General features: G+C 39.9%; 1 protein-coding gene across 1 annotated transcript in view; it reads left to right on the plus strand.

The window, feature by feature from the left end:
* The first annotated feature begins 1,008 nt into the window (after positions 1-1,008).
* Positions 1,009-23,528, plus strand: part of TANC1 (tetratricopeptide repeat, ankyrin repeat and coiled-coil containing 1) — a 56,462-nt gene continuing 33,942 nt past the window's right edge. The window contains exons 1-5 of the mRNA XM_010213277.2: positions 1,009-1,079; positions 10,077-10,280; positions 18,867-18,968; positions 20,466-20,587; positions 21,436-21,625. Coding sequence (XP_010211579.2) covers positions 1,019-1,079; positions 10,077-10,280; positions 18,867-18,968; positions 20,466-20,587; positions 21,436-21,625 — 679 coding nt within the window. The 5' untranslated portion in view covers positions 1,009-1,018. The remainder of the gene's footprint in view (positions 1,080-10,076; positions 10,281-18,866; positions 18,969-20,465; positions 20,588-21,435; positions 21,626-23,528) is intronic.

Consider the following 23,528-nt stretch of genomic DNA (forward strand, 5'->3'; position numbering starts at 1 on the left):
ATGTGCATCAGATTATTCATAGAAGCCTAAGAACTTTCTCTTTAGCCTTTTTTTTTTTTTTTTCTCCATAAAGTGAGCTTTCTGAAGAACTCGAATGGAAAGCTGGTCCTTTTTTTGTTGATTTGATAACTATTTAATGACAGTCTGTTACATAAGGCAATATAGTCCATGGCTACTTTTTTCTTCGATGTTTTGTACTTTGGTTTTCTTAAACATGAAAACTAAATTGAGATTAAAAATTACAAAGGCATCAGATTTTTGAGGAAGTTGTGTATTTCTCCCATAATCAGAGATAACCTGAAGTTTGCAGTTGCTGCTCACCTGATTGTTAAATTTGAGACTCTGAGTACAGAGCAGTGGGAGAGTGAATGCATGTGCTTACAAACACAGATACGTGGGCACAATGTGCATGGCAGTGATGTCTGTGCTTATTAGGGAATGTGTGGCTTTTTCTTTGTCCAAAAACTATGCGTTGCATGTAAGTTTAAAAAAAAAAAAAATAGAAATTGCTTTGTACACGGCTCTCCAGGGTTGTGCATAGCTCAGGGCAATACCAAACTCCGTCAACTGTGTTTTATGCTTTTGCAAGCCACGGAATCGGCAGCTAGTACTGCGTTTCTGACCGCGTTACCCACTACCCTCGCTATGCTGGTAAACCGAGGTTAAGATGCAGGCCTTTATTTTTACCAGAGTTTCTTACAGTAACTTGTACAGGTTTAGCTTTATAACCTTAATTATATGTGGAATGTGGGGAATGCTCTAGTATTTTTCTTTAATAGAAGACTGTGAACTTTAATTACTTAGTTCAAGTATTAAAACATTCCTTGTGCTTCGGGACTTTGCTTAACTGAGCTACATTGTTTGTAGAAGATAAATATAACTACTAAAAAAAAAATCTGCTGATTACTTGCATATTTCATTTGTATCACTGTATTTTGTTTGGTTTTGTCTGAATGGCTGTTATTAATGTTGCATTTAATTTGTTTCTTTCTCTTATCTTTTAGGAGCAGCATTTAAAATGTTAAAGGCAGTTCTAAAAAAGAACCGAGAAGGTGGAAAAGGGAATAAGAAAGAACCAGGTATGAATACTGATAAAATATTTTATTATAATGTAGATGATGAATTGTGCGCTATATACTCAGTTAAGTTGATTGTGTTATTTAGGGCAGGGGGTGACTCGTACTGTCAATTCTGGCCTCAGGGAGGTCTGTATGGCGCGGGTCCTCCCCGTGTTTTGACGGGACTGTTGGCATGCGTTCCCGCAGAGTGGGAAGCGCGTGTCCGGTAGACTCATTCCCGAGCTCCCCCAGGGAGGGGACAGCTGGAACCAGCCTGCGCTTCATTCTTCTCAGAGATGCTTGCAGCAGCTGCATGTGTCATTCTGGCAGTGCAAGGCCAGACAGTCAGAGCTCTGAACTAAAGAAATATACTTACAATTACTTACTCAACTCTATTAGCAAAAAAAATGTTTGCATGTAATATGAGGGATAAAATTTGTTTTTTTGTGTATTTATGGAAAAAAGCTTATTGAAAAGAAACTTGTAAAGTTTTAAATTGGATATCTACTCCTATCAAGTTCTGTGTTTTTCCTTTAACTATACAGATTTTTGAAAATAAAAATATCAATTATTTTTACTTAACAGAAAATAAAGTTTTTTTTTTGTTTTTTTTTTTTTTTTTTTTTTTTTTTACTGATAAACATAAGCTTAGTAAGGCACTATTTATTGTCCGTCAGGAAAAGAGGTAATTGAGAATTAATATTCCTCTTTTCATGGACAAAGGAGTATCAGATAAGGACCACTTTCCCTTTGACAAGGAGTAATAGTCATAGAGGTGCCAGGGGTTCACGGCTGCTCTGTGCAGGCTGTGCAGAAGCTCTGGCTAGTGGACCTGCGTGATCGGTGCCTTTTTCCTTACAGTGCAGTCCTTTAACTTTACACTATTAATGTAGATTGACTTTTAAGATTTTTCTCATGAGTTAGATCTTAAATCGTCCATATATAGTGCACTATGGTCTCTGGAAACACATATATTTTGCGGAGAGTAAAGAATTCCTTCAACAAGCAAATCAAATGCATATCTTGCTATGCAACTCTTTAACCTGGTCAGTAGAGTTCTGAGCCCTCCGCGGAGGATGTTGAGGTTGTGTTTGCAGAGGGCAGTTCCGTGTTCCTCTGGCAGGTGATGCGTTCTTTGGAATATCCTTGCCATCTTCTGAAGCTTACACCTCTCTAGTATAGTTTCTTTTGGAATGATTGGGTGATGAGAGCTATTCTGAAAAGCAAAACATTAGCACTAGATCAAAGATGCCAGAAGTGATCTGGGAGCAAGACGAAAGGCATTGGGCTATCTCTGTGTGCTGCTCGCTTGAAGCAACCAGCTGGAGCTGTTTAAACACAGTGGCTTAAAGATTCCAGTGGTGAGGCTTTGATTGGTGCATTTTTCTAAAAAACATCAGATGGAAATTGGTTTAGGCTCAAAATGAAAATAAGGTGGTTTGGAACGGAGGGTTGACCAGGCTTTGATTAAAACCTGAAGCGTGAAGTCTTTTTAGGTCAGGAAAAAAATGTGTATGTGGGGTATGGGTGTTTGTTTTGTTTTTTAATGGTTCCATCACTTCTGTCTGGATTAAGATAGGCAACAGGAGGAGTTTTCTCTTGTTTGTAGAAGTAAAATGCTGCTATACTTCTGAAAACTGTATTTGTTTTGTTTTCACAAAGTGCTTGTTTCATGTATGAATTGAATGTTGTGCAAACAAAACGTTGGGGAAAAATTGGTGAATGATTTCCGTAGGGTGAATACTAGAGTAGGAGGGAGCGCAGGAGTCGCCGCTGTTCAGCTGCTCCCTCTCGTAAGTTATGACGCTACTTCCCTGTGAAGGGCTGCGATATCGTACGCTGCCGCTGCAGAATCCCGGGGTGAGCGCGCTCGCCCGCCGTGCCGGGGAGGTCGGCCGCTCTTCCCCGGACGGCAGCCGGCCTTGGCGTCCCGGGAGGCCGAGGGCGGCCGCTGAGGAGCGGCGCTGCCGTGGGGCCCTCACGGCCTCGCGGCCTTGGCCCTCCTGGCCTCGCGCCCTCCCGCCTCGGCCCTCCCGCTTGGGGCCCTCGCGCCCTCCCGCTTGGGGCCCTCGCGCCCTCCCGCCTCAGCCCTCTCGCCTCAGCCCTCCCGCCGGGGCGCTCCCTCCTCGCTCGCGCGGGAGCAGGCTGGCAGCAGGAGCAGGCTGGCGAGGACTTGGGCTGCTGCAGCTGCTCAGGCTGGCGGAAGCCCTTTTGGGCTGTGGTTTTACTCGTCCGTAGTGAAACTCCTGGAAGGCGCTGTGGTTTGAAGGCTGAGTGTGAGGAACCCTGTTTTACTGAACAGAACTTCCAGTTTATGTATTAGCTGTATCCTGCTGGATTTGCGTGTTAGCCCTGCAGGACCTGGGCGAATACGAATGAGGGGAGTATACCTGAGTTGCAGACACAAGTGTTAGTGAAAAGTCTGTGAAAAGATCAAGGAACAGCAAAAATTTATCAGTGCAAAAATTGCTTGTGTGGATTCTAATGTTAAGATTTGCTGTCTTGTCCTGAAATAAGGGCTGATGCTGAAGACAAACATACCATTTTTGAAATTATACTTGTATTTGTTAAATACATTTTCTAAAATGTTCAGGTTCAGTGGTATCCTGAAACAAGAGACTGAAGAACTTAAGAGATCATGTTTTGGGAAAGAGCTTGTCTTGCATGCTACCTTGTAGCCTGTTAGAGGGTATTTATACAAACATCAACTTCTGTCCTAATCGGATGGAAGATGATTAAATGCAATGTCACTTTTGGATGGAAAAAGTGGCAGTGTAGACCACTCCCTTAGGAGCATGCTAGCAGCATATGGGAGGATTTGGTCCTGCACTCTCTTCAGTAATAGTTCGTTCTGATACACGTCTTCTATGAGTCCCGTGATACAACTTTCACTAATAGTTGGGACTTTTGTGTGGACGGTTCTGTCCCCCTCATCCTCCAGCCCCCTTTAGCTCTTCGGAATTTCTTTCTCCTCTATTTCCCTTGTTCTTTTCATAGTTCATTGCACATTGTGTTTTCGGTTTCATTCCTTGAGTTTTTTCAAAAGCTAAATTGACTCTATAGCCAGATGATGTTTTCACCATTGTAAGATTCTCTACTGCGGCCTCTTTGGAGAGAGTTCCTCCTTTTAAAGTGTAGCACAAAAACTTTGTATCTTAGTGTCAGAATTCAAGAAATCAAGGTCAAAAAGCCTGTTTTAACATTAGTTCTAGAGTTACCTGCACACATTCATCTCGTCCATGGCCACAATGAATTAATAGCATCTAGAGTATATTTAGTATGCTTGAGAATGTAAGCTAAAATACTTCTGCTAAAATATTCGTAATTACAGAAGTTCTGCATAGCCATAGTTTCTTAGAAGTGCTCCAGTGATACAGGTTGGTATTAGTATTTCCTATTGGTTTTCTGTATCACTGGTAATTTAGTAACACACACTTATATATTTGTTTTTTTAAAGTGTCTTAATGGCAGCAAATGCCTGCATCGGGGTATCTGCATTTTTTCATTAAATAAGTCACTGGATATAAAATATTTGTAATGGATTTCAACTTAGAAAGAAAATCTTATGTTAGATCTCTACAGAATGCTCTCAGTGATTTCAGTTAGCTTTTTAGTAATATGAGCATTGTTGTTCTGTTGACCCATTATCAGGCCTGAAGGAACATGAATAATAGAAGTATTGTGCTTAGTTTGCAGCGTTGTTCCTGCACTAAATCCCATCAGAAGTTTAACGTAAAATGTAGTACACTGCATGCATGGAAACTGTATTGATTTCTGTAGAAATTAATTTGGTAAGTAGTTGGGGTTATTCTGTTTTCCAGTTTAAAGGCTGCTTTGACTTTCAGATGGTGCTCAAATAACAAGGGGCAAAGAACTGTGTCAACGAAAAGATATAGTTAAAAAATGAGAGTGCTGTAAGGGTAGGGAAATGGGGGAGAAATGATGAGATGGGTGCTTGTTTTGGATGAGGAAATAAAAAGCCCTGAATGTTTATGGGTAGGCGAGGTAAATACAGTGGCGCTCTGCTTGCCCCAATTTTTTTTTTAATTGGGGGGAAGAAGGCAGGAAGTCCCAGATATATTAAATCTTTCTTGAATGTGTTTCAGTTTTCCTGGAGATCAGGCTTGTGCTTTTTACATTACTATTTTGAGACTTAGTCTCCGTTTGTTTCTTCTTCACTGTGTGTTCCAGTATCTTTATATAGGTGTTTTTGACCTAAATATGAATCCGTAAAGGTTTTTCAGTGATAAGAATAGAATGGATGCTTTTATTTCTGCAGTCTGTTTATTGTAGACTGGCACATTCTTGGTACGTTTGTATGTCTAATCTCTTCATAAATATGCACAAATGGCATGAAGACTGTGAATTTGGAAAATTTTGGGAGCTCATTTGCATGAGGTCAGATGTAATTAAGAAGCTGCAATTATACTTGCTGTATGAGCAATCAAAAATCAGAGTACAAGTTACACACTCATTGAAAGCTATTTTACTAATCAAAAATAATGTAAGTGTAATCTCAGCTTCTTAAATGTACTGTCATGGGTTTTTTCTTTTCTCTTATTCCAATTTATTTTAGCATAGACCACTGTAAAAAGCTTGACCCGCAGTACCAGTGCAGCACTTTAAATGCACTTAAATTCACTGACCCAATCATTTGTTAATGGTAGCTAAATTTCTACTTTAAAATAAAAGAAAAATCATTAGACAATCAGAAGGCCTAATTATTTATTAAAATCCTTACATAATCACTTCTTTCAGGTTAAATGTTTTTGGAGTTATTTGCCTGTAGTGATAAAGTTTTGCATCTCAGCTGAACATTTTTAGTTAAAATGTGTAGTTGCATTTCTTGCATTCTCTCTCATTAACATTGGTATTTAGGTAACAGACTTATAACGTGACAGCTTCAGCCACCCTTCTGGCAAATTCAAAGACCTGCAGTCTTTAAATAAAATAAGCTTGTAATTTAAAGCTAAGTATGCAAATTCAATTGGCATTTTCTAGCTGAGCTCTCTCTGATGTTAGGCTTTGAGTTTTAAGTGCAAAGGGACTTTCTGGCACGTGAGCTCCACCTCCACCAGCTTGAACACCGAACTTGTGCTGGAATACTTTCAAGCTTCACTGTGACTTTTGGTCGTTACTCTAAAAATATCTTGCAACAGAAGATGCATTGTTTCATGCTTAAAATATGAAGCTGTTTTTGGCTGTTCTGCATTGCTTTGCACTTTTTGTGTATCTGTTAGTTATTTAAGAGTTTGAGCTCCTCTTCTGCTGAGCACTAAGCATTAACATTAGTAAATAACTTTGTTTCCCAGAAGCTGGCTCCAATGGCCTCTCCTATGGATGTATAAAAGGGGAGGGGAAGCACAAACAACCCCTTCCCCTCCTCCCAAAAAAACAACCAAGCAAAAAACAAAAGCCCTGCCCATGAAACACTTAAAAACACTAAAATAGAAGTTGCTTCAGTGGTCCCAGTAACCTTTATTTATCACTCTGATTTCTTTAAAACTTGGCTGTTCCCTGGATTAGCACTATATAAGAACAGTATTATTTTGTGTGTGAAAAAGTAATCTAGAGTTCAGAAATAAATGCCAGGGAGTGAGGAGATAAATTCAGGTAGAAGCAACATTGGCAAGTATTATCCATTCGGACCTTGAAACTTTTACTCTAAACTTCACAGCTTGTATTGAAGGAAGAATTAGATGTGTTTTGTTTAATACTAATATATAGACTGTAATGTCTTTCTCTTCTCTATATAACAGAAGGATTAGCTCAAATGCTTAATCTTAAAGCAAAGCTCAAGTTCTGTGTTAAGAGTATTAATATCTCCTAAATTACTACTTTCATCAGCCATTCTCCTATCTTTTTGTATTTAAGAAGCTTGTTAATCTGATTTTTGCATCTGTAGGTGTTATTGGGTTTTGATTTCTTTATTCAAAGTCGTTAAATAAATAAACAAAGCTTTCGAGTTGTTTCCCTGGTTACTTTGATCACTGACTAGGACCTCTGGTTTCTTGCATTGGTGTTTATGAAACGTTGTTGTCCAGAGGCTCCTTGGCAGTGGACGTTGTACAGTTCGGAGGATTCGAAGGATAAAATGTGGCATTGCACAGCAGCTTTTTTTTTTTTTTTTTTTTTTAGTTTGACATTTTTAATAAAAAAGAGATTTTGCATTTTTCTCCTATTCCATATCTGATGTTTGTCTGCTTACATTGGCATAGAGACCAAGAAATACAGTGCACATTTACAACAACAAAAAAGCATTTTTCTGAAATAATGGTAGCTAAAATGTTTTGAATGACTAACCATTGAGTTAGTAACAAGTAATCTTGGTATTCTTCGTGCATCAGTGTGTGGCAGCTGATTACATTTAGGGCTTTATTACAACAAATTGTCCTTTGGCAGCTGTCCTCCGGCCGGGCAGGCCCCGCTCCACGTGCCGCTGCCGGGAGGCAGAGCAGCGGTGGCTGCGCCGCAGAGCTCTGCCCTTCCCGCGTGCTCCAGCTCCTACCGTGACGGCTCCCAGGCTCTGTTATCAAATCATCTGCTCCCGCGGGCTGCTGCTTCCAAGAACTGGGGAGAACAGAAAGCAGAGGATGCAGAGGGAAGAGAGAAGGCAAGGAAATGAGCTGCCAAGCTTCCCACGGCCTCTGGAGACTTCCTGAGCTCCATGTAGCTTTCAGTTAATCAGCAGCAGTTTGCTTCCCTTTGAACCTCCCTTGAATCTGTGTAAGATTTTAGCATCCAAATGCTGAAGGCTTCATTTACACTCTGTTAGCTAAACCACCCCGTGTGGTTTGTGGTACCCAAGTTGAAGCTATTTCTGGGACAATGTTCAGAGGGTCATGGTGCACAAGTTGGTTTCTGTCTGTTTCTGGTGTGTGTATTTTATATATTATTATAACTTACAGATTTATATATATATGTATATATATATTTTTTTCTTCTTAGCCCACAAATGTGGCATTGGCCCTTATCAGGTATCACAGTCTTTAGTCAACGTTTCTTTCAGGGAGGTGTTGGAGTACAGTTTGAGCTTTTTCAGGATGGTTTGTGCTCAATAGCTCCCCAACAGCACTGGAGAAATGAAGTCTTCCCAGGCCAAGGTCAGAATGTTTGGATTTTCTTGAGGTACAAAGTTTTGCACTAGTGAAAGAGCTATTGTATCTTAATGGCATGGTTTTGTGAATGGCAGTAAACAAAAACTTGCTAAGTTAGGAGAACTACTGATTGGAAAGAAGAATTTCCACAGCATGCATTTGGGGAGTTATTTTTTTGAATCATACTGCCCTTAAGAGCAAGTTCTGAAGGGCTGATCTTGCACCGCTCCCCACAGTCTGCGGTGCTGAGACACCAGAGTGCTGCTGTAAAACCTGCCAGGACCGTGTGGCCTGCATACAAGCATAAATAATTTTCAAGTTATTGTCGGAGGTAAACTAGTCATCTAATTTGCTGACACTAGTAGCTTTATTCCAGCAGGGAGTTTAGCCCCATGACAATTTCATAGGCTCTTTTGTAAAATCATCTTTCAGGTTATAATAGACAAAGGTAAGTGAGAAGTCGTTCAGTAAGGCAGGAGGACGTTTGCTCCCTTCACAGGAGAAGGGAACAGAAGCTGAGGAGTCCTAGGTGGGCTTAATAACCAGGAAGGGGCAGGAGGTAACGTTTGTTTGTGGTTCTCTTGTCTCTTTCCCCTCTTAAAACATTCCAGCAGGAATGTTTTAGTGTCCGAACTGCGCCCCTGGCAATGTAACTAGAAAAAAACCTTGGCAACAATGTCAATATTTTCTAATTGTAGTTAGCTGTTACACCGTACTGCTTTCTTGAGCTTTGCCTGTGTGCAAATTAAAAAAGTGGAACATAAGAACTGGTTTCTTTGTGTGGTCTTCAGCTAGTTCAAGAAGCAAACTCATGTGTGCTATATTGCATTAAAAAAGAATGTACCTAATCTTAAATCTCTGTTTAAAAGCAGCTGTCGTCAAAGCTTAGTTGAAATAATTGCTGACATTGATCTTTGAGTATGAACAACATTTCTGAAAGAACACACAAAAAAAAGCCCCTTAGCCACTGGGTTTCCATGGAAAGTAAACGGGAACACTGATCTAGTTATCTTGGTATTTCTGAAAATCTCAGATATGTAATTATAATCTCTAAAAATGGTTAGACTTTATAATTTTATACTTTAACTGCATGTATTTAAGTACAGTATGTATCTGGTAGCTTAGTGAACAGTGAAACTGCTTTTGTATTTCCCAGGAGTTTAAACCAAGTATTCCTCCCTTTCTCAAGAGGCTAGGTGGTTTGTTTTTTGTTGTTGTGTTGTTCGTTTGGGTTTTGTTGGTGTTTGTTTTGTCCTGGTAGTCTGGACGTACAGTTTATGCAGTTAAGATCGACTGTAGTCGACAGCAGTAGATTACTTGTTAAAAATTGAAGGCTGTTAATGATGACAGAATGAACAAGAAATGCAGATCCTGCACTGCCCCGTTTAACAAAAGTATTCATTTGCTGTGTGTAAATATACCCGATACAAGGAATTTTGATTTGAAAAAGAAATTGCTGTGTTATTCTGTGTGTGTTCCTCTCAGCTGCACTTTGGGTTCAGACATATTTCTGGTTGCAGTACAGATTAATTACATTCTTCAGGTCACTGCCTCCTTCCCAATACTCAGTAAGCACTATCCTAATTTGGATATTTAAAAAGCTGTAGTTTGTTGTTAATCTTTGTTTTTCAGCTCCGTTACTGTCATCTGCCTACAGAGACTCAGCACTCTTAACATGTATTTTTGCTGTCTTTGAATTGTTACTGGGAGTGATGTATTTTTTCTGTGTATTTTGAAAACATATTTTTCATTTAGCTGAAATGAATTCTGGATGATTGGCATGTAGGAAGAAAGATCAGGCTAACTTGTTGCTGGAAAAGTATATTCTTCTGTCCTGAGTATTTGTATTTCTGTGTAATTTCCAGTTTTTTTTTTTTTTTTTTGGTATATCACATAACTGATGACAAAATTTTATTTTTAGCAGGTGACTCCTGCCCAGAAAATGCCTTACAGGCTCTTGCAACATCCAGCGCCACTGCCGATTTTCCCATTGGCAATCAGCCCATCTCTGAGGATATTTACAGAATGAACTTGGCCAAAGGAGTCTCCATGTCTTTGCCATCTTCACCTTTGCTGCCACGGCAGTGTTACTTGATGCAGTCAAGATCAAACAAAAAATCCCCAGGTAAAATGAAATCAATAACTAAAATCTTTATCATACTCCCACACATTTTGGACACAATTTATATGAAAGCTATTATTAGTGTTAATATTTTGCATAAAAACAAGAACAGCAAATGGGAAGCTCCTGGGCTTCCCAGCTCCTGGGAAGAAAAGTTAATTGGTGTTTAAACGGAATATACTGCCTCGTATGGCAAAGATTTATTCTAATTAGTTTAGCAGATACCTGAATTGAAATGTCTGAACATGTTTAAATTCAATTACTTATGAATAATATTTCAGCTAAGTAGAAGACAGCTACGAAACACTCTTTTGTGCATGTCAGTGACTGATTAAGAGTGATCTGTTATTTTTAGTGATTGCTTTAAAGCAGTTTGGTTTTGAGAATATTTTTACTTGTGTGCATACAGGTATATGTTTATATGTGTGTGTATATATATGAATATAAACATATAGATAGATAAGTTGCTGCTGAAGTTGTGGTGAGAAGTTTACTAATTCAAAGCTTGTGTCCTTAGAAGTGACCATGCGCTTAGTGTGAGCCTTACTAAATAAGGTGCTCCATCTGGTTCCCTTCTTATCAGTGCTCTGCACATAGGAACCATTCCAACACACTGGCATCACTTGAGTTCGTTCAGGTCAAAGCTTGAGCGTCAGGTGAAATTTTCCATATTCCTGTTATTTGAGAAGATGCTCAGCAGTGCTGAAGTTCTTTTCCTGTAATATTTATAAAGTTAAAGAACAAAAGACGTTTATTTTTGTCAGCACTGAGAAATGTCTGGGTTAACAAACAATTTTACATAAAATTAAAGTCAAATCCTTGCCCAAAGGTTTGCCATAGCATAATAAATAAAATTTCTATGAAGTATTTTTATTTTAAATCATCTATATATTTTTTTTTCTTTCTTAATTTTAAAACTATTTATTTTGTCACTTCACGTTCAATTAATTTGGTGTTGTCTTTGACAGATCTGATAAGTAGTTTTCTGCGGCCCAAAATTCTTTGGGTTTTGTCTCTAGTTACAAGTGACTCATATAATATGTTAAAAGCTAGGATGAATATAATGTAGAAGGTTGTTTGTTTGTTTTGTTTGTTTTTTACGAAGATTTAAGCGAGGCCAGCCTCTTACCCCTAACCTACTGTTGGGAAAATTTACCTGCATTTCAGGCAGATATAAGATAGTATCTTACTAACCTCACAACTCCATGATTTAATTTAAGGTAGACACACATTCTTATGTAGAAATATCTAACCAGATGGTAGGATGTCATAGGTGATAAAAATATTTGTGCTCTTCCTTTAATTTTAACAAATTCAAGCTGTTAAAAATGATCTGGGTAGGATCTGAGGTGAAAGTATTAAGAATAGGGAGGGTACCAGCAGTACTGATTTCCAAGCAATCAGCATTGTAGCATGTGGGTAGTAAGTCAAGGCTTTTTCAGGTTGCAGTGGATGAAAAAAAGCAAGGATTGCATAGCAGAAGATTAAAAAAAAAAGTTTTGAAGCTAAAGTGTAGTAATGAAGTTGTTATAAACTGTCTTAGAATAAAATTCTAACTTTCACGCCCCAGGTGCGCAGTTGAGCACAAAGGACCTGCCTAGAGAGGTGTTTTTGATGTAAATGACACTCTTACTAATTTTAAAACTACTTGAATATCTCATGTAAGAGGGCTAAGGAAAAAAGTTAGCCTTAAAATACTATGATTTGTTCTACCTCTGATTCTGTTTAGTAGTTCTAACTCTTCCTTTCTATAACCAAAACATGTTTTTGGTCGTATATATATATGAGTTTGTGTAACTTTCTTCAATTGAGGTTGTTCGTTATTTTAAGATACAGTGTATAGTCTAAATCCATTTAATAAAAAGTTTGGTTAGTAATTCAAGAATAGTAAAATAAAAATAATAAAATAAAGTTTTAGTTAACTGATAGATAGTTGCATTAATATTCCTGAAAAAATCTGTATTTGAGGGCTCTATATTTGGTGTTCCTCTATAGATATTTGATAAGAGTGAAATATTTCACATGCTGTATTTACCTAGTCCTGTCTTTATATTTACTGATATTAAAAATCTGCTTAATTATGCTATATGGCAGAGAATAAAAATGTGTCTCAGAGTAAACATTTTAAAAAGTAATACATAAAAGAACTTTCTGCCATAAAAAAAAGACTGTAAAATGTTTTGTTTTTGTGTATTTGGCATTGACTTTGAAATTTTTGTACAGAACTCATCTCTGATGTCTAGAAGAGATCGTGACAGTTGTGAAATTTTATTCAAGCAATGTATAAATCTAAAAACAAGCAATTTATTTTAGAATTTAAAAGTATGGAAAAGTGGGGGGTTTTTTTCCATCTTTGTGTCAGATATATTATCCTTACTTGAAAACATTTACTAATTCTGAAAGATGACTTTACCTTCTAGGTTGCTTTAGTTGTCTCTTTAATTTATCTAAACTTATTAGAAATGTCACAGTGGAAAAAGACTGGGATTTTTTAAATGACTTTCCCTTTGGATGTTCTCTACCTCTAAGCAGTTTTCTTCTCCAGGTGACTTCCAGGAGAATAGAGAGCTTTGGCCGGTTTGGGTTGGCTGCAGATGTAGTGAGGAGTGTGTCATTCTAGTTCTGTCCCTTTAGGTTAGCAGGATTCCTTGCCATCATAGAAATATTTATTCTTGAATAATGCAACTATTAGTTCTCAGGTTTGGGAGGGCCTCACTGAGAAAAGCACAGAGACACCTTTATGTTTAGCAGGTTACAGGTAGCTCTTCAGAACAGATGAAGGGATTTCTCTCATCCACTGCCACTTTGGTGGGGGCTCGAAGGCTCAGGTCTGAACCGATCCGTGCGCGGTGAGGCCTCGCGTGCCGGGAGGGCAGCGTGTTGCGCGGGAGCTCCCCTGTCACCCGTTGCGGTGGCAGCCGTGCTCACGGAGGCAGCGGCGTCCTGGCCGCGCTGCGCGGTGGCAGCCGTGCTCACGGAGGCAGCGGCGTCCTGGCCGCGCTGTGCGGTGGCAGCCGTGCTCACGGAGGCAGCGGCGTCCTGGCCGCGGTGGCAGCCGTGCTCACGGAGGCAGCGGCGTCCTGGCTGCACCGCGCGGTGGAGCAGCCTGGCTGCCCGTCCGTCTGCAGCAGCTCAGCCTGAGCGCCCGGAGCCGAGCACAGGGAGGCGGTGGGAGCGTCGGAGCGCCCGGCCCCGCTGCGGCGCGGGGAGCTGCGCGGCCCCATCTGCGCAGTCTGCTCTGAGCAACCCCGTGCTCGTTATTTGCATAGGACGGGAGCTTTTTCCTTTGTGAGGAGCTTGGAAGAATACCAGTACTTTGCCTGGCCCCAGTTCAACCCTTGACTGTAGCTATAAAAGGAAGGAAGAGACAAACTATATCTTAAGCCACTAAGGAGCCAGAAATTAAGACCAGAACTAAAGCTACTAGTTTATTTGGAGTCAAAAGCTTCCTTAATGAAATAGCTCAGTAAGGAGGTGAATAGAAGAGCAGAAGCAAAGAGGACAAAAAGTTCTTGTCAGCTGGAAGACTCTATCTGGGAAGGGGAATGGTAAATAAAAAGTTGTTTCTTCTTACTAGAAAGCTAGAATGAACATTGCCTAGATTGTTAGTTTATGTAAGTGCAACTAAACAAGTATTGAAGATCTGAAGGGATCACAGTTAATCATACTGTGGTTTAGGAGGGGCAGCTACAAGAATGGAAGTATTGGTTAATAAAGGAGATTCCAAAAAGTGGTGGTTGTTCTTTAAGATGTGAAAGAGAGATACTGCCTTTGTCTTTGATGGGGCAGTGTCTTTTTAGATTGCATTATTGACACCATGGTGCTTGAACAGAGAAGAGGCAGCTCCGCTTTCAAAAGCTTGAGCGGATGCAGAAAATGACTGTTGGATTATTCTTCCGTAAAGATCTTTTAAAATTCTGTATACTTTAGCAGCTTACCTGATATTTGAAACTAGACTAGATAAAAAGGACCATTTTCACCTAAAATTTGCTTGAGATTACCTGGAAAGTCCTTTTTACCTATACTAGACTATCAATGTGCCTGAATCTGAGCATGTGTCTAATTAGATAAACTCGGGTTTGAAGGGACTTCCAGAGGTTTCTGCTCCGAACTCCTGCTCTCAGGATGGAGGCTGTGTAGCTCTCTGGGTAGTCTGTTCCAGTGCTTGGCTCTCCTCTTGGTTTAAAAATTTTTACTAAACTCATAGCTGTCACCCTATCCGGACTGTAACATCCTAAATTAGATACAATAATATTTTTGGAAGATGTTATCAAGAGCTTAGCTACAGTTGAGGTAAATGACGTCTTTTCTCTCGTCTTGGCCGCAAATCCGGTTGTTTTATTACAGAAGGCAGTTAGACTGTCCGTCATGACTTAGCCTTGCTGGATCCGCGCTGGCTGCTGCTGGTCACCGTGTTCCCGTGCGCAGAGCGGCGTTGCCGGCGGCTCCGCGGGGCTTCCCGCGGTTCCCGGCTGCCAGCGCTGGGGTCGCTCCTGACGGAGACTCCGTGAAGGGTCCGGCCGGCTCCGCGGCGGCCAAGGTGTGAACGTTACAAACACATCCCGAAGGTTTCTCGGTTCCAATCCTGTTTACGTGACTGCCACATATTGTGTTGACTCTCTTAAAATAGTTACTCTTTGTTGTTCAACTTCGATGCCTCTAAATATAATTCTGCTTGCACTTGAGAGATTTAGGCTATTGTCTCCTTAAAGAATGTGGCTTTGTTTCAAAGGAATGTATTTTTAGTTGCTTCCACCCAGGCGTGTACCCCGTTTTTCTCATTATGATACCGCGTTGAAAGGCCGCCCTCTGGTGGTAATGGGCAAGTAAGCTGTATTTAGTTAATTTGTAGTAATTTCAGTCTCTAGGGTGAAATATATGTGCATATGTATTTTAAATAATTGTCATCAAACTTTCCACTCTTATGTGGAAATCAGAAAGAAAAGATAGGCCCAGGAATGCCATGCCTCAGCCCTGTTACAGAACCAGGTCATCTGCCTGGCACACGGTTTAGGTAGCTCGATGATCTAGCGGGCTGTTTTTTCTAGTATCGTGCAGTGCAATGGGGTAATGTGTTACCTTGGGAGCCTAAGACTAAACTGCAAAATTGCAACTTTCCTTTAAAAGCAGTTCTCAGCCTTAAATTAAACATGAAAATGGACAAGAAATCAGTGTTATTTCCAGGGACTTAGCACAGTACCTGAGACTGCTGCCAAAACAAAGGATGGGACACTTTATGACTACAGGTGTCACAGCCTGACTACTCTATTGAATAGTTTCATAAACAAAATATGGAAGATCACAGAGGACTTGGTGTGCCCTTAAATTTTGATCCATCTGCAAGAATGCTGCAGACAGGAAAAACACCATGACAAAGGCTGGGGGTGCAGTTAGCATCAGCCCTGCAGTCTCTCTCCGAGGTGCTTCCTGAACAGGATTTGCTTTGTTACTGACGGAGATCTGCTGGCCAGAAAAAGGAGGAAAAACTGAAAACGAGAAGGGCAGTCCAAAGTTATATACGGACAGGGAGGAGGAGGAAAGAATTGAAGCAGCCTGCTGGAATTCTTCCTATGGAGCTTCCTATGGAACTTGTGCACACCATACTGAGAAAAGTGGAGAGCCATCTCTGCTTTTTCCAAACACTGCAAACACTTTCAGTGTTAAATTCTGAGAAAGGCAGGTAAATGGGCATCCCCGTGTTACCAGAGGGAAAGGAGGAAAGTTAGATCTAAAGGACTGGGGTGTCCAAGTTAGAAGTTGGACACAGTGTGAATATTATTCTGAAAACTCTATTTGAAAGCTCTACCTTTGGTTCTGTTTTGTAAGCCACAGCAAATAGAGATATTTGACTTAAGGAAAATATACTGAAAGAAATATCTGGAGTTGCTTTAGCATCTTCATGACTGGCAAATATTGACTCCAGAAATAGTGTCTCCAGAATAGGTGCAATTATAGTAGAACTTGTGTTTTTAGAAGAGAGAGAGAGAGAGAGAGAGAGAGAGAGAGAGAGAGAGAGAGAGAAGGAAAAAAAAAAAGGGGGGGGCGGTGCATGTTATAGCTTGTGGTAGAGGATTCAGCAATATTTGTTGTGTGCTGGGTCAGGTACTGTGGTTCCCTAACTGGGTTTTCTCTACTGCTCTAGTTAAAATGCGTACATTGGAAAAGTTTAAAAAATGGGTCCAGGTTTTTCTGGCATCTTTATCAATGATACTTAGAACACCAAAAACAGTATGATAAAACTTTAACTCCTGGGATGTTTTCAGCATTTTACAGAAGTGCTGCTTAGACATCACTACAGTAGCAAATTGACTTTTCTAAGGGTGTATTCCCGGATCCTCAGTACTGCATCTGCATTCATCAGAGTTTCCCGTAACCTTTTGAGTATTCGTGAGGCGTATAGAGGCTTTGGATTTTTTTTTTTTTTTTTAATGAATTGGTGGCATTCACTTTTTGGAGTTACCAAAATAAAACATACCAAAATAAAATTATTTTGTTGTTTTTCTTCTCTCGGGCTATGTAATATATAGTACTTCAGAGGATAGATATAATTTAATACTCAACTTCATCTTTTCAGCTTCTCCCTTGGTAAAAACATTATGTGATCATGTAACTGTAAGTCAGGCTTCTGTGGAGTTGCACAGAAAACATCCTTGGGAAGTCTCCAGAGTCCTGGGTGCTTGATGTTGCAACTCCAATTTTATTATTATTATGTATAAAATAAGAGTAATGTACAAACATACAAGATGCAAAAGTAGAATACTGCAAGTGGAATTGCTTTCTGACACATTGTAACTGTAGCCTGGAGTAGGTGTTTAAAAATCACATGGGTACAGTATCTTGGATGTATTTTCAAGTAAGAAAAACTCATTTTCCAATCCTTTGATGATTATATGTGACAGTATAGAACCTGAAAATTGTAGTTATAAGCACATTGTAATATAACAATATAATATATGTATAATAATGTGTATAATATTATAATAATATAATGATATAGCTGTAATACAGTAATATAACATAGAATCACAGAGTGCTGAAGGTTGGAAGGGACCTCTCGAGGTCACCTAGTCCAACCCCTGCACACGCAGGGTCACCTAGAGCACGTGGCACAGGGCTGCGTCCAAGTGGGTTTGAAGATCTCCAGAGAAGGAGACTCCACAACCTCTCTGGGCAGCCTGTTCCAGTGCTCCGGCACCCTCACTGGGAAGAAATTTTTCCTGAAGTTCCTGTGGAACTTCAGTTTCTGGCCATTTCCTCTAGAGATCATATGTAAGAAGAGTTTGTTTGTTTGTTTGTTTTGTTTTTAATCAACGAGAATTGGGTAAATCCATAGAAATACCTCCTTTTAACTTTTTCAAGCTGTGTTTTTTTTGGAACTGTTTCTAGGAGGTTCAAGCTAACCCTTAGGTTCCTCTTGCTGAGCCACTAGAATGACCTACTGTTCCTTAAGCTCACAGATGCTATGAGGGGCTTTATCACACATACTACACGAAATTAAAATTACCCTAATGAAAATTAAGGTAGTTTAGCTCCCCAGTTGTAATGTAATAAGCTACCCTGTTGACAAGTTTTCATTCTCTTAACATCGCAAATGCACGTGGCTGTGAAGTCGTGCTGACGACGTCTCCCCGTCCTGGCGCAGGGCGCGTGCAGTGCGGCTGCCTGCCCGCGCTGTCGGGCGCTGCCGCAGCATCGAGTTTCAGCCTGCGATTTGTGCTGCAGTACAAGCCAGTCCTCATTTAGTAAAGTCAGATCCTTTGTCTGGTAAAACCTCAGCAGTGTCCTCACTCCATTAGGTACTTTTTGGCCATAAATATCACTGTACATTCAGTGTGTCTTGTATTTGTTAGTAAAATATATTGAGCAAAGAAACAGCATGGTTAATAGCTTTAAAACAAAGCATAAAAGTGAGATTATAGCTTATATAAAATTATTTTTTAGTAAGTATGCATGTGTGTGCATTCACAAATTCTTTTTGATGCTGCAGGGTGGTATTTGAACTTAATATGTGCATGGACTAGGCAGACACTGTTTTACGATAGCAGAAATCATCAAATGTCACTCACTCTTTCCTGAACATACCCTCACCTTTCCTTAGAATTGCAGTATGCATCAGTATTGGAGAAACTACCCAGTAATAAAAAGCTTCTCTAGTGTATTAATGTTGTAACCTGTCTGCTTGTAATCTTTCTCTTCTGGCTTTACAGATGTTAATAACAACATTATCCTTCCATTGAAATGGAAAATAAAAGCTCTGAATAGAAGAGGCTTGTAGAAGGGCCTCTAGAAAGCCGATGAAGTTTGAACATGAAAAGGTTGCTCATTTTACATACACAGGAAACTTTCAGGGTTGTCTCGGCAAGCAGATTGCTTTTGTATTTTAGCAAAGTTTACATTCTAGAAAGTGAGCCCAGAGCTGCTTTCTTGCAAGAATGGGAGTGCATCAGTTTGCTAGGCCTCACTGTAGCAGCTGTGTATGTAAGAAGTGGTGGTTCTACTTTATTTGGACCTCTGAGGATATATACTACATTTGAAACTTGCAATCCTTCTGGAAAAAAGTTAGATGCACTCGGTTCTCTCCTGCTGCAGGTCCGATCAGGAAGCTCAAGTATGTGGAAAGTCCTAGAGTGCCAGGTGAGGCAGTTCCACCACTGAGAAAAGGGTCAGAGCAAGGAGAAACCAATCCAAATGGTAAGAATGCCTGTTCAGTGACATTATTTGGTAGAATAGTTGTTCATTTTAAACAGAATGATATAAGGGAACCTTCATAATAATAAATAAAAAAATAAATAAATTGATTCTTTATTTGTAAGAATACTGTGCAAATTTAATACGCTTGTGGTGAAAAGGAGATGCTTGCCGGTATACTTGCTTTGTCTTTATAACTGGCTTAATTCTTGGGCCTTTGTACGTGCTGCAATTGTGTGTTGCCCGGAGCGTGGAGGAGGAGGCCCCTCTGTCCCGGGTGGCCTGCGGAGGGCAGAGGCAGCAGGACCAGCCCGGAGCTGGGGGCTGCGGGGGGAAGGAGGCCGCCTTGCGCGGACACCGTCGGGAAGCGAGAGCGGGGCCGAGCCGGGCAGCGGGATGGGTGAGAAGCAGGATGGGTGCAAGTGGGAGGAGAGAGGGGGGTCCCCGTGCTCGCTGCCTGGCCAAGGTGCCCGGCTGGGGAAGCCGCGCTCGGCTGCTCCCGCGGGTCTCCTCTCCGCGGAGTCCTGGCGGCAGCTGACGGAGCCAGCAGGTCCCCGGCTGAGAACGCGCGGTGCAGGCTGTTCCTTTGGGTGTTAGCCCGTGTCTTGGATAAACTGAGTGTTGACACCCGAGAACAGGACAGGCCTACAGGTTGTTGTGTTCTTTTCTGATGGACAACAAACATGAAAGCTCTACTACAGTTAGTGTTAGGGATTGGCTTTAAAGATAGACAGGTGATGGAAAAGCTGCTGCCATCAAATAAAATGGCAGGGGAGGTTAGAGGGGGAAAATTACGTTAGAAGTGGGTCTTTATCCAAAAGAGGTAAGTGACTGAAAATAGCTAACAAATTTGCCAATTTTAATGGCTGTTTTTATTGGGGAATGCCTCTTTGAGCTCACTATTTCAATATGTCTGTTGAACACTAAAAGGTATTTTAAAACAATCCTGTACTGATACAATTACTTATTTATGTAACCAGAAAAGCTAGGAAGTTAAAGGTTGATGTCATATCCCTTGCATGGTGGGCACAACAAAAAATGTATGGTGTTAGCTGCAGGGAGATTGCGGTAAAATTGCAAAACATCTGTATTATTCATCTCTACTTCTCATTTTTATAACATCTACAGAAAATTTTCTAAAAAATTACTTCAATAGTATTTCAATCTGACACTGAGCATTGACAATGGTGAGCTTAGTGCCATCTGTAAGTGATGGTCATCATATTAGTTGTCAATCCAGTGATGAATTGTTTGGTAGCTGATTGCACTTGCTATTTTTTTTTTCAAATGCCAATTTTCCCTCCTTGAAATTTGTGCAAGGCGTGAAAAGCATTCCAAGACCTACCAACCCTTTAAAGCCTAAAGGAATCAGCTGCTCTGATAGGTGATATATTACTGGCAGAGGAGTTGGTGTTCAAATATGATTGTAACTTTCCACTTGTAACAGTTTCCAAGAATAAGACTGTAATCTTCAACTTTCTTTCCCCCTCCTCTCCAAAGCAAAGCCTGACAAAGACTCAAGCTGTTCTCCTGCAGCACAAGAACTGATGACAAGATTGGGTTTTTTACTGGGAGAAGGGATCTCAACTTCTGCACATATAGAAGAGAAAAATAAAGCCATGGTAGGATAATGGAAGATAATGTATTTAGTATTTATCCTGTTTCTGAGAGCACTGCTATTGTTATCTATGTTTGCTAGTTGCAGTTGTTTTATATTTAGCAAAATATTATCTGTATTAATCAAAATATGATAAGGGAATTAGAAGAAGCAAATTATTATTTTTTCTTTTTTTTTAAAACTTTGGATAATCTTGCCTTCTCTGAGGAAATTTTTTTTTAAAAAAAAAAAAAGTAGAACAACTTTTGAAGAATAGAGTTGTCATCATCAGTACTGAAACTAAATCTAATTTACTGCAGGTGTGAACAAATTCTAGGGTTCTGTCCCACATATTTCTGTATATAGCAGGAGCAACCTTTTTTACTGCTTGTGAGAATGGAAAAATGTGAGTTGTTTGTTAAAATAGGAACTTTTTTCCCCCCCTTTTCTTAGAAGTTCACTGCTCTGCTTTTAATTCCAGTCCTGTTAATTCTTATCATCAAACATCAGTTTTGGTTTTGGTGAGAGTGGTATATGAAGACTGTACTCAAACGAGTGCTTTTAAGACAGAGAATTAATAGTGAAGTTTTTTCTCGGTGAATTTTTTTAATAGAGAAGAAATTTGTCTCACTGTAGATTTTGCAGTGAAATTAAATCTCCCTTTTCATTTTTCCAGAAGACACTTTTAAGAGTGATTTTCAAACATATCATTAAGGCTCCCACATCAAAATAAAACTTCTGTTTTTTTAAGTTCTTGCTTGGAAATGGGTTCTTTGCTTTGTTCTTACTATGCTTACGGATGTTTCTGATATGCAGGACAGTAAATGTGTATCTGCTGCCATGCAATAACTAATTTTTTGCTTCACATTGCAGTGTACAGTAGCCATTCAAGGCGTCAGTCCCTGCTCTACCCTCACAAGCAGCACTACTTCACCTAGCACTGATAGTCCCTGCTCAACTCTCAATAGCAGTATTGACAAAACAGCAGCCCACAAAAGTAGTCCCTGTGGAACCATTAGCAGCCCTAGCTCCACCCTGGAGAGCAAGGACAGTGGAATTATAGGTAAGCACCTTAATTAGCAATGCAATTAATAGAATTTACCTATTCTGAATACTACAAGCCTGAGTACCTGCTTTATGTTCTGCTGTTGGATGCAGTGATCTGGCTGCAGTTCCAAATACTGTAGATTCGAAAGACTAAAATGCTCTGCCTGTAACAGTTCCTTTTTAGGTATGCCTTTTTCTTTTCTGTTTTCCAGTGTAGCTCTAATATCTCTGTGTTTTTCTATAAAATTAGTAAGTTTTTCTTTTGTTGTTTCTTTCTGTTCCTTACTTTCTTCACTTCTGTCTTGCACTGTGTATGTCTCTACAATCCCAGGGAATAACTGGGGCTGGAAGGGTCCCCTGGCGATCACCTAGTCTAAGCACTCTGCTCAAGCAGCACCAGCTGAAACGGGCTGTGTCCAGGCAGGTTTTGAGCATCTCCAGCGACAGCCACCCAGGGCAGCCCGTGCCAGTTTACAGTACCCCTCCTAATGGCAAAATGTGAAACCAGCTTCATTTTCAATTGAGGAGAGAGTATCTATAGTAATGCTACTTCCTACAAAGATAGTCTAAATTAAAATATTTTTTAGAAATGCAAGCTTCTCAGGAATTGGGATCAAAGTGAGGCTAAAATGATTCAGCAAGGAATAGGTGAAACTATGAGCCTCTACTGAATGGAAAACTGAGCTGAAGCTCTATGTGCGTCCTCAAATAGGAATCATTTAGCTTTGAGAGGTATCTACCATCACAGCCAGCTGTTAAGTGACTCTTTTTACCGAAGTATTTCAGTAAGACCATTTAGTATCAAAGAAGAGCTCTGCATTTTTGCTCCCTTGTTTGTGCTGTCATTTCTCTTTATGCTCTGTGCCCTGATGGGTCCTTGTCCTTACTTGCTGTATTCTTGAGCGTCCAAGTGGCTGCTTTAATGTTATTTGCTAGAAGACCACCAGCATAAGATACAAAAAGCTTATTTGTCACATTATGATAAGCTATTGTAAGATTTCTCAGTTAAAATTGATTCTTTAACAGCTGTTAAGCTTACCACTGAAAAAAGTGGCAGAGCACAATATGCCCCACAACCTGAAGCTTTCTCACTCTAGATAAATAAACTTTCAATTCTGTTTAAGCCTAGCAGATGGGCTAAACTCTGAGAGTCTATGAAGGGAAGCAATTCTAAATCTTAAATTTTTAGGTATTACAAAATAAACTTAAGATGTCTTTGATTTGACAGTGAACATGGTACTTTAATTACAACTTCTGCTGATAGGAGGGATTTTACTCCTATCTCTGTGTTTGCAGTTATGAATACTTTCTTTGTGACCATTGGTGTAGGACCTGCCAGGAATTAGTGATATATTTTTTTTTTTCCATAACGGAGTTGATAATGATTTATTCTGACTGTACAGGCTGTTCTGGTGCTTTCTAGGAAATTGAAGGAATTAGTAGTCATAATTTATGGCATAATATTTTGGCTGATCGGGTACTCTACAAGAGATGGTTGTAGTGGTTCGTAAGTCTCATTAAGTAATTGATATAACAAGTACCTCAGTTTTAGAAATTATTTTGTGATGTTCCATAGTAAATGGGTAGATGACGTTGTTCATGATCAATTTTCATTTATTTATTTGTGCAGGTAGAGCATAACATTGGAAGTGCAACTCATGAACATATGATTACTTATGAACTTACGATAACTTATGATTGTAAACACTGGAAGATAAGGTTGATTTTTGTCTTTCTGATACAGTAGTTTAAATCCATTTGCTGAATGTCATAGGTATTCCAGAGCTGTGCAGGTAGAACAAAGCAAGGTTATCAGATAAGACATGGTTACGAGGACATTGTACACTGTGATCAGTAAGTGATCCATAGGCTGAATATTGATCTTTCCTGCTAGAGCGTTTTTGTTAAAATTTGGGAAT

The sequence above is a fragment of the Tinamus guttatus genome, unplaced genomic scaffold, assembly GCF_059628265.1.
Source record: "Tinamus guttatus ecotype Peru unplaced genomic scaffold, ASM5962826v1 Tinamus_guttatus_pri_ptg000073l, whole genome shotgun sequence".
In the NCBI taxonomy this organism is placed as follows: domain Eukaryota; kingdom Metazoa; phylum Chordata; class Aves; order Tinamiformes; family Tinamidae; genus Tinamus; species Tinamus guttatus.